General features: G+C 32.7%; 1 protein-coding gene across 1 annotated transcript in view; it reads right to left on the bottom strand.

Annotated features, from left to right (window-relative positions):
• Positions 1–934: 934 nt before the first annotated feature.
• OTOGL (otogelin like) overlaps positions 935–11,607 on the bottom strand; it is a 273,380-nt gene continuing 262,707 nt past the window's right edge. Inside the window, exons 59-62 of the mRNA XM_031016545.3 lie at positions 10,012–10,131; positions 8,636–8,681; positions 3,481–3,560; positions 935–2,832 (exon numbers count right to left, since the gene is read on the bottom strand). Of these exons, the coding sequence (XP_030872405.2) occupies positions 2,632–2,832; positions 3,481–3,560; positions 8,636–8,681; positions 10,012–10,131 (447 nt within the window). The 3' untranslated portion in view covers positions 935–2,631. The remainder of the gene's footprint in view (positions 2,833–3,480; positions 3,561–8,635; positions 8,682–10,011; positions 10,132–11,607) is intronic.

Below are 11,607 nucleotides of genomic sequence, written 5' to 3'. Positions count from 1 at the left end.
TGTTACCATCAATGACATGTGAGAGTGCTTATCTTCCCAGAGCCTTAAAAAATAAAAGTATCATTAAACTTCTGGTTTTTTACCAGTCTGGTAGGTGAGAAATTGAATTTCTGTAGATTGAATGTAAAATATTTTTTATTAACTAGAAGTGTGCTCAGTTATCTTTTTTGTTAAAGGATCCACTAGTCTTACTTATTTTTCTTTCAGCTATCAGTTTATATCTTTGGCTCATTTTTCTATCAGGTTGTTAATTTTTTCCTTTTGTTATTTTTTGCAAGAGTTCTTTACATACAGGAGGATTAGACTGTGTCAATGATATGTCACATATATTGTTTCTTTGCTTTTATCTTTTTTTGACTTTTTTCTACCAAGCAGAATTTGTCTGTTTTCAGTTTTCTAACTGTTAAATCTATGAATCATCTATTTGGGGTATCTGGATACTGAGTCACAATTAGAATGCCTCTCCCCAATCTAAGATTTCTTCCCTACTTTCTTTTGTAACTTCTATCTTCTTTTGTTTTTGAACATTTAAATCTCTGATTCATTTGGAGGTTATCCTAATGTCAATGGATGTATGAATTCAAATTTTTCCTTATCTATGTAACCATTCAGTTGTCCCAACACCATCTATTAAGAGCTAATTTGCACTCTTCCACTGATTTCAGAGTCATCTTTATGATATGCCACATTCTAATAAGTTTTGGGATCTCTTTCTGGACATTCTCATATCATATGTATGGCTATTTAAGGCCTGCTTTCTTGCTAGACTCTAAGAATCAAGGGGGTTAGGACTGTGTCTGTTTAGTTTTGCCTGTGTCCCAAGAGTTTATAATAGTGCCTGGCACATGTAGGCCCTAAATGCTTATTTGTTGTATTTGTTGAATGTTTATAAAGTTCTAGGAGAATGTTTCCCATTTCTCCACAAATAGGTTTAAAGATTACTTAATATTTTTAATAATGAATATTTTACAGAAAATGGAAATAAAAATGGGCAATAGACAATATACAACATTAGTTACTTCTATTTGAAATACATAACATTTTCTCTTAAGTGAAATATTAATATATTTTAACCAAGAACATTTAATTTTATATATATATATGTTAATAGGAATCAGAGAATATTGAAATGTTAACATCTCAGGAACACTTATATTAAGCACAAACAGGATAAATCAATTGCATATACAGTAAACACTGGGATTTGCAGATGCAATGTTGATTTTTTCACACATATTTAAGTAACCCAAGAGATCTAAAATATTCAGTAAGTTGCAATATTTTGGGGACACATGATTTTGAAATGAAAACATTAGTATATGAAAGCAGATAATCTAGTTTAAGCCTAAGCCCACCCTTGAGGCCCAGTATCTGCTTTGCAATGAGACTTTACTGTTCTTTTGTTGATGTTTGACTTCACTTGATACAATTACACTAAGTAGGGCATTCACTCCTTTATACTGAGGAGAAAATTCAGACAATTTTTAATTACAGGTGGCAAAGAATTTGGGCATTTCCAAAGACCTCAATACATTCTTCTTGCAAATGTCAATGATCTACCATATTTTAAAAGTGCAGCATTCCATTTTAAAGTTATTGATACATTCAGATAAATTTATTTCATTCTTCATTGGCAAAGCAGCAGCATTAACAGCAAAACAGCACTCAACTTCAACAGTATGCAAGTACATCCTCAAAATTAAATATTAATGAGACAGTAGCTAAATGTTAAATGCTGACAACACATTTAATAGCAGTTTTAATTATATAAAAAATAACAGTTCGAGATCTATCTCCTCTATTTAGCAAATGATGCTATATTTCCCTGCTCCTTACTATTGGAATAACAATGTATGGGGGGCATTTTTCAAATATGTTAAACTTAAAATACTTAATTCTATCCAATGCAAACTCTTTAAGAATGAAAGATTCTGTGATATACTCTTACTACATACTGCTCAGGATTTTAAAAGTGATATAGTACTGGAATAAGAGAGAGCTAGAATTTAATCCAACTGTTAACATGAATTTACTATATTATTACACTGAATAAATTTGTACGAGTCACACAGCTTCTGTGGTTATCTGTTACACCTGCAAAATGAGGGGAATTTATAATGACTTCTCTATAAACCATTCAGGTTTTAAATAATCTATTATCTATCTCTAAGCATATCACTCTTTATTGCTATCTAGATGACAATTTTAACTGATCACATTTACCAGATTAAGGAGTACATATTAAAATGTACCTTAATTTGGATAGCTATAGCAGACTTTGCAAATTAAGAAAAAAAGAGCTACTGAGTGAAATTGAAGGAATTTTGCAAAATAACCTTCCAGTTGATGAGAATATACTGTATCTGCACCAAGTTGTAATTAAATACATAACAGCATTTCAGCTGAACAACTTACAGTCATTTGATTTTCTAAAATAGAGTAAAGCAATAAATTTAATTTTGCTATTGAAACTGTATATATTTTGTACAAATTGCTAAATTTCCACATTCCAAGTCTGAAAAATACAGTATTGTTAAACAGCATAAATCTGCCACATGCCTAAGTAATAGTAATAAAAGTTAATTCTATCTGACGTTATGATGTTGTATAGAGCTCTTGGAACCCAAGGGTTTAATTCCACTGGCATGTACAGTCTATGGGTTCCTGGAGAGTGTACATAATTTCAGTGCCATTTCCTGAGCAATACAGAGGCACAGACAAGTTTCGTACTCCATTTTCACGACAACACTTGCAGAATCTTAGGTGACTTTCAATATTGATGTTATATATGGTAGCTGATGGGCATTTGCCGTCACAAGATGCAACATTTATCTGTAAGAAGTGACAATGAGAAAAAAAGTCTTAAACTTTTAAAAGTACTGGTTATTATTTGATTCCACTAAGAAAATCTGATGAAAAGCTTTCTTCCTCATCACTCCAACCCTCAAGCTTCTGCATGTTGCAAGATCGTAAAAAACAATAAATGAAACATCATTCACATCAGTCAAAGGGACGTTTCATGGCAATGCTCAACATAGCATTCAAAGCATTAAATGTGCACACATAACTCAACATAAATCTATATGGAATCTGTTAATCACAATATAGTTAATCTATTGTAACCTGTGTCATATCGTGGCTCAAGCACGCTGCAGGTCATATTAAAAGGGACAAAGTTAGAAGCAGAACTCTTTTTGCTGAGTAAAACTGCATAGTGAAAAGAACATGTAGTCAAATACATTTAGATTCAATTTCTATCCCTCTGGATTGCAACCATCATTCAGAACTGCTGATTATGCTAAGAATAATTCATACTTCTTCACAAACAGAATATCGCAACATTAGAATGTAGGAATAATCTCAGTTAAATATTGTTAAGCATTGGCATTTTGTTGGCTTACAAACTTCTTCTTTCTGTAACACATATACTTTCTAAAAAGATGTGTGCATTTATGTAGCAAATGACATTTTTCCACTTACAGGGCTTTGGCTCATACAGTCCTGTTTCCTTATGACCGATTTAATGATCACTTTCTGGCATATTCTTTCTTCTCGTTTGCCTGATAAAATATAAAATGTATTTATTCATCAAAGGCCTACGTTAAATTGTTTCTTAAATTAAATATATGAATACATTTACAGTTGAAAATTGGTGTATTTATATAAAATATATTCCAGTATTGAAACATATTTAAAACTTCTCTCTTACATTTTTATGTGCAATATTTATTTTCACCTTCTAAATAGATTTTCTTATATTTTCTGGCTTTACACTTATTGATTTCCACTTTATATCTTATTGTCTTAGAATAATTATCACAATCAGAAATCAGAAATATTCCACACATGTAATAATGCTAACATCAACCTGTGTGTGGCATATATGTGTTTAAAATAATTTTTGGAATAAACCATAAAGTGTATAAGTAGATATATGCATACGTAATTAATGCATAACTACATATATACATCAATTTTAAAATAAAAATTGAGAGATTTAAAACCACATTATCTTAATGGACATTAATATAAAATAATGCAAAATTTTAATAGAATCACTTATCAACCATATTGAAGTGTATGGATGAGTCATACTTGATTTTATGGCTCTGAAATGGTCTTTTATAATTTCAAATGAAAACACTTTGTATGCATTCATGATATCTTAATATGTGTCTGTGTGTGTAATGGATTATCACGTGCTATTACATGCAAGCATCTATATTTAATGATGTATAATAGTGGATGTAATCCCTGAATCAAGATGCAAAAACCAAGGTTCTCTCTATTCCAACTTGCTTTGTTACTTTAGGAAAATCACTGAACTATCCTGCTGAGTTTCCTTACTTACAAAAGAGTGAACTTATATCCCAATTTTCAAATACATTTAGCCATGAAATCCTAATTTAAAACAATCTCAACATGTAAAATAGATAAAGATTAAGCTACTCTGCTTGAAGGAGAGATGGGTAGCTAAGATTGACGGAAGGGTTACTGTCCTCAAGGTCACTCATGACCTCCAAATTGCTAAATTTCAAGATCATCTCTCAGTTCTCACCCTATCTGACTTCTCAGCAGTATTTGACCCAGTCCATTACTCTGTCCTCTTTTTTTTAATTTTATTATTATTATACTTTAAGTTTTAGGGTACATGTGCACAACACACTCTTTAATGCACCCTCCATACTTGGCTTCCTGAGCTCACCTGTTTTGGTTTTCATCCTATCTCACTCATGGCTCCTCCTCAGTCTCCTATGCTGGTTCTATCTCTTTTCACTGACCTCTTGCTCATGGTGTGACTCGAGGCTCAGTGCTGTTGGTTGAGTGCAGGCTGTTCTGCCCCTTATGGTGCTTTCACTCAGTGATTATTTCCTTAGCCCTTCCATTCTTACGTAAGTTCAAGAATAAAGAATAGTCAATGAAAAAAATCATCTTTAACATGACCTATAAGATGCCTCACCCTCTTCTTTCTATCACCTTCCTCCTCTCACTTTCCGTGCAATAGCCACATTTTGCTATTTCCTCCACTTTGAACACTCTTCACCATCTGGGTGGCTTCCCACTTTGAACACTCTTCACCATCTGGGTGGCTTCCCAAGGACACTCAGTCTCTACTCAAATGACGCCCCATCACCAAGGCATTTTCTAAGCCCCTGCTTAAGTTAGCAACCCAGCTCCTCTCATTCTCCACTCCTTTTATTCTACATTATTTTTCTTTATACCACTCATCACTAAATGACATATTAGAATATATTTATGGGTTCAGTGTTTCTTCCCCTTCTTGATAATGAGCACACTCCATGCAGATATTGCTTCATTCACTATTGTGGTCCCAGTGGCTAAAAAGATGTTTGTCATGTAGGCACCCAGTAAAAACCCAACGAGTTAATTCATTCAGTAAATGAAACCAGGGCAGCAACAATTTATCATTAGCTGAGTTTGTTTGTACCAAGAGTCATTTCTAATTCATTCCTCAAAAACTTTATTGTAACAGATTTTATTCAACACAGAACCTGCAATAGTATCCAACCTCCACAATCTCTTCAACACAGCCTAGTCTTCAGAAAGCAAAGGCGGCAGGAAAGGGTTTTCTAATATGCCAGCAGAAACTACATTACGAGTCCTTTCACGTCAGATGAGAGAAACTGAAGTGGCTTGTTATTATTCTGCAACTTCAAAGAACTTAGCAGAGTTGAAAGATCCTGGGCCCAGATACTGGACAGGCCTAAATTTATTATTTACTACTATGATCAGCTTCTCTCTGAACCTTCTATTTCTCATCTGTAGGGAAAACATACCTGCCTTCCAGAACTGTTGTGAGGATTAGGTGTGGTCCTGTCAGCAATGTGCTTAATAGAGTGTCAGTGTGTGGCAGGCAATAGTGGTCATTCATATGATTAGTCACAGAGATATTCCCCTGTCTGCCCTGAGATAACATAACTGTACTCACTTCCCTAATAATTAACATGGGGATACAGAAGCCAGGGCCTTAACATTGCCATGTGACTCTATTCCTGCATCTCATACCTAAGGAAGAGTCTAGACTCTGAAGAAGAAGATGGAAAAAAAAAGTGAAATCTTAAATTTCCTCATATTCTAAAGCTAAATTTCATTCCTTGAGTCCCTGATACAATGACTATTTGATTCATATTAGTTTATATTTGATTTAGAGAATTCTGAATGAAAACGTGCTTATTTCTAATGAACAGAATGTTTTTAATCAGTGTGTATCTAATTAAAGCCTTAGTAATTAAAAATATATAGGTGATATTATGCTATCCCTAAAAGTCTTTGCAATACAATTATCATGGGTTGAATTGTGTCTTAAAATGCCTGTGTATCTTAGAATGTGATCTTATTTGGACACAAGATCTTTGCAGGGATAATTGAGTAAAAATGAGATCATTAGGAGGTGCTAATTCAATATTACTGGTGTTCACGTAAAAAGTGGAAATCTGGAGTTAGACACACATACAGGAAAAACAACATGTGAGCATGAAGATGGCCATCTACATGCCAAGGAAAGAGGTTTGGAGCAGATCTCTCTCTCATAACACCTCCAAGGAATGAGCCCTGCTGACATCTTGGTTTTGGAGTCCTAATCTCCATAAATTTCTATTTCCAACCACTTTTTGGTTTGTTACAGCAGCCCTGCAAACTAATGTCATAACAAATTAGATGTCAGGCCATCCTATGTTGGACTTTTTTGCTTGTTGTCGGTGTATATGTGTGCATTGAGTTTGGCTTTTTAGACATTATGTAAATAAAAATTCAGTCATTCTAGTCCTGCCACTTCAGCAGAGCTTATCATTCAGCCTCTGCCCTCTCCTAAAACTTGTCCTGGCAATGTTCCAGAATACCATGAAGAGTTAAGAAGCAGGACGGGAAATCAGACCCGCAGTAGATTCCTAGCATTATCACTTACAAGAGGTATGACTTGGACAAATTATTTAACCCCACTAAGTGGAAAATCAAGCTAATGTCAGAACCTATTAGATTTTGGTAGTAATAAATTATAATATATTACATATTATATATTGTATATAGATAGTATATATTACATAGTATTTGTATTAATATTTTAATACATTCTAATATTCTGTTCAGTATGACTCTACATATCTAAAAATATAAGACTACTCTTACATATTTATGGGATTTAGTCTTTCATGAAAGAAATTCAGAAATCTTCCTCAAGATGCATGTCAGTTCATATCTAAGAATCTGGCCCTATACCACAGTTTGTTTGTTTGTTTGTTTGTTTTGGAGACAGAGTCTAGCTCTGTCACCAGGCTGGAGTGCAGTGGCGTGATCTTGGCTCACTGTAACCTCCGCCTCTCGGGTTCAAGTGATTCTCCTGCCTCAGCCTCCCAAGTAGCTGGGATCACAGGCACATGCTGCTATGTCCAGCTAATTTTTGTATTTTTAGTAGAGACGGGGTTTCACCATGTTGGCCAGGATGGTCTCGATCTTCTGACCTTGTGATCCACCCAACTTGGCCTCCCAAAGTGCTGTGATTACAGCATGGTATTATTAAACTGAACTTTGTTGTGCCCCTTTCCTAAAAGCTTCTTTAAATTTTAAAATTACTGTCTATGCTAATTTTCTCAAAATTTCTATTTTTATATTGAGATGAATTCACAAACACTTTAAAAAGAAAAAATAAATGTGGTTTCATGGAAAACCCTCTATTCTATTTCAGTCCTTAAAATTATTCAAAATTAGTATGAAATAGTAAACCCAGCACTTTGGGAGGCCGAAGTGGGCAGATCACTTGAGGCCAGGAGTTTGAGGCCAACCTGGCCAACACTGAAACCCCATCTCTACTAAAAATATAAAAATTAGCCGGACGTGATGGCGCACGCATGTAATCCCAGCTACTCAGGAGGCTGAGGCATGAGAATTGCTTGGACCCGGCAGGAAGAGGTTGCAGTGAGCTAAGATCATGCCACTACGCCCCGGCCTGGGCAATAGAGCAAAACTCCGTCTCACTAAAAAAAAAAAAATTACTATGAAATAAACCTTATAATCCAAGCTAATAAAAAATATATTGCATTCAGATAGCTTTAATTATGAAAATAATTATGAGAACTTTTATGAAAAGGATATAAATATTATTTACTAAAATATTATCCAAATTTATTGTACAAAACTATACACTTACTCAAACAGGTTTGAAAAATACTGCACCCATATGTTGTTTTTGGAGTCACAATGCCATTCTAACTGTAATCTACTTGTTTAAGTTCAGCATGGTTCAAACAAATATGATCACAAAACATTTCTAAATTTTAAATATACTGAAATCTTATGAAATACCTTTTGTAATATGCCACAATAAAAAATTAATATTTAAATTAAAATTAATCTAAATGAAAACACTTTCTTTACACTCCAGAAGTCAAAGACTAATTTACAAAATTATTAACCATATGATACAAAAACCTTTAAGTTAAAGACTAAATTACAAAATTATTAACCATATGATACAAAAAACATACAATACAAAAATATTTTATAAAATTTGTTTCTCTCTTTGCATCATAGGAATTGAATTTTATGAGAAAACCCATAATCACTATGAGCAATTAAAACTAATCTACCAAGTAAATGCATGGAATGTGCTCTCACTTACAGATCTTGCAACAGCCTTCATTATAAAGCTTCACAATCCCTTCATTCTAGAAAGAGAAAAAAGGAATAAAGTCAAAGAATATGGTGTTCTTCCATGTTCCCTTATGCTAGAAAAAGAAAACTAACTTTTCTAAAACTTTTATCAAATACCACAAAGCCTTTATAGAAAAATAGTTGGAATTTAACTATTACTAAAAAGAACTTGTTTTTAAAATCTGGAGTAGATATTTTGTTTAAAATTACATTATTTATACATTGGTACTATGGAAAAGAGTGTAAAAGGATTATTCTACTTAAAAGGACACTTTAAATGCCACAAAATATTCTTACTAAAACAAAATAATAACAGCTATTCTAAATAATGACCATTATATATTTTCAACTCCTTGAAATAATCTAAACTACTTCCATTTGACTTGAGTTTCTGAATATAACTGAATGTTAAAATTGTACATCTTTTTCTTTGATAGTTTTTATGAAAAAATATTTCCTTCCTTGGAAGGACTCTTGTCTAAGACTAAATTTTTACAAGAATTACTAATTGCTTTAGCAACCTACTAACTGCAATTGAAATAAGAGAATGATTTACGCTATAAATATTAGTCTGTGAAACAAGATGATGCCCAAGTTTTTTCCAGAGCTGAAATTCTGTGACTTTAGTACGTGTTATATCTAGCTAGCCAGCCAGCCGTCATCATTGAAAAGGTACATCCTGAAAAAAAATCAATGAGACTAGACTGTACTATTTCTCTATACAACGGAACAAAGCCTAGTTTTCATTAGGAATTATTATTGTCTAAATAAATAAAGCTACAAAAATCTTGCAAAATAAAAATTATATTATGTTCACAAATCTACTTTTCCAGTAAACTCTTCTCTGAAAGAATAGGGAAACTGATAGAGCAAGACATAAGAACAGGCAATCCTGTGACTTGTACTAAATTTTTCAGTGACCTGTGACCAGAAAAGCTAGGGCAAACGTCATACAGGCGAGCATGCATTACAGTTGAATGACATCAAAAATCTCACTGTTTGTTTAAGAAAGAAAATTGGCCAAGCTCTGATTCCTTAGCTTATTAATCCATATTAAAGGGAAGGCCAAGTCTGCTGACCAAATGATTTTTCTATAATCTTTGGATCTATAGATAAAAACCCAACGATTGCAAAGTATCTATTCAAAGACAGAATTATCTGGAACGCCGTATATAACTCAAAGTTTCAAATGGGAAAAATAGAACAGAGCTTTTATTCATTCATGAAAATAACACATTTGCCATTATGTATAAGCCACAATGAAAGTATGACCTTAGAAAATAGTAATGTATATTTTCTAAATTATATAATACTAAATTTTCTTAGATACAATAAAGTACAAACCATTTTGCATTCAGTCTCATTAAAAGGGGGACAGACCATAGTGTAGTTCAGAATTATTGCTCCTTCATCAGTTTTAACACATTCATATGTGGTGCAATTGTAGTGCCAGGTACTCCCTATCTAAAAATCAAAAAGAAAGTTACTATTTAGCATATTAAAATCTGCTGTATTTATTAAGTACAATATTATTCTATTGAATAAAAAGTCAAATCAAGATGCAAAGGCTTCTTGTGACACAAAATGTTCCATCTGAAAATGACCCTAAGTTTATCTAAAATGATTAAAAATACATACATGTGTATAGTGTATACTTATCTAAAATGATAAAAATACATACACATGTATGGTGTGTTTGTATATGCTAGGTTTCATACTAGAACTGAGAGGCAAATATGAAACAAAACAATAGAGAGTGAAGAAGCAAATAGGTATCTGTTTCTACTACAAAATTATCTAATTTAACCAAGTGTCAAAGGTCTTGCTCTAATATTTCCTCACTAATTATAAAACAACAAATCATATTACTTATATACCTCCTTCCTTGAGACGTGTTTATTCTTCCTTCTACTCCCTTATCGCCAAAAAGTTTAAAGAAATATTTAAATAACAGTGTTTATTGGCTTGTGATTCTAATTGTGTATAACCTAAATTATTTTAAAATTTATCCCTATTCTTTCAAGAAATATTTAAATATAATAACCATTTCATTCCTGATTTCAGAATTTCTATTTAAAAGGCAGTTGAAATAATTGTTAATCTATATTTTTATTTTATAACTCACATTTAAAAAATAAAAGTAGTTAATGTCAGCATTACTTCATCATACAGGCAAAAAGGAAAATTCATAAAAGAGATAGAAAATTTGTCTCTTTTTCATTTTATTCTACTTTATTTTAAGACGGTTGGCCATGGTGGGGGGCATGTTGTTCTAGGCCTTCTCAATTTCTCATAGACTTTACTTTAAATTAATTAAGGCCATTCTCTTAATAAATTTGTACATCAGCCCAGGCCGCAAGCTATGGTGCAGAAGGCTACATTTTTGAATCTCAAGTTACTTTTCGTGCTGCTGGACAAATTGACTTAATTCTGTGCAAGCAAACACTTTGTATCATAAGGCTTTTTATTGCCACTCTATCCTTACTACTACTCATGATTCAAACATCTACCCCTGTTCTGAATCAGGATGTTGACACTTTATGGTTATTTTCAGATGAACAGTAACTGCTACACTCTTAAAAGCACTTAAGAAAAGTGTAAGCATGTCCTAAATAGTCAACCATTTAACCTGGGAAAACACAGGCTTTTCTGTTTAATCAAGTATCAGGCCAATCTGTAGATATAATCTTAAAGGATTTTCAGCAGTAATGAAGACAGTTTGGGAAAGGAGAAGGCACTTTAAAGACATGAAACCTCACATTACATGCTCTTAGATATTTTTAAACATAATAAGCTCATTGGATTCAGGTATTTTTGTCTTTGCATTTAAAAAAATATGTGTTTCTAATTTGTTTGCATATTTAATTATGTCAAAGCTGAGAAATTCATGAGTTGAATTTATAAATGTCATTTGCAACCAAATGAAGTATTTATTTTTGA

Source organism: Gorilla gorilla, chromosome 10 (assembly GCF_029281585.2).
Source record: "Gorilla gorilla gorilla isolate KB3781 chromosome 10, NHGRI_mGorGor1-v2.1_pri, whole genome shotgun sequence".
In the NCBI taxonomy this organism is placed as follows: domain Eukaryota; kingdom Metazoa; phylum Chordata; class Mammalia; order Primates; family Hominidae; genus Gorilla; species Gorilla gorilla.
Note: the sequence above shows the minus strand (reverse complement) of the source record. Positions and strands in the feature narration are given on the sequence as shown.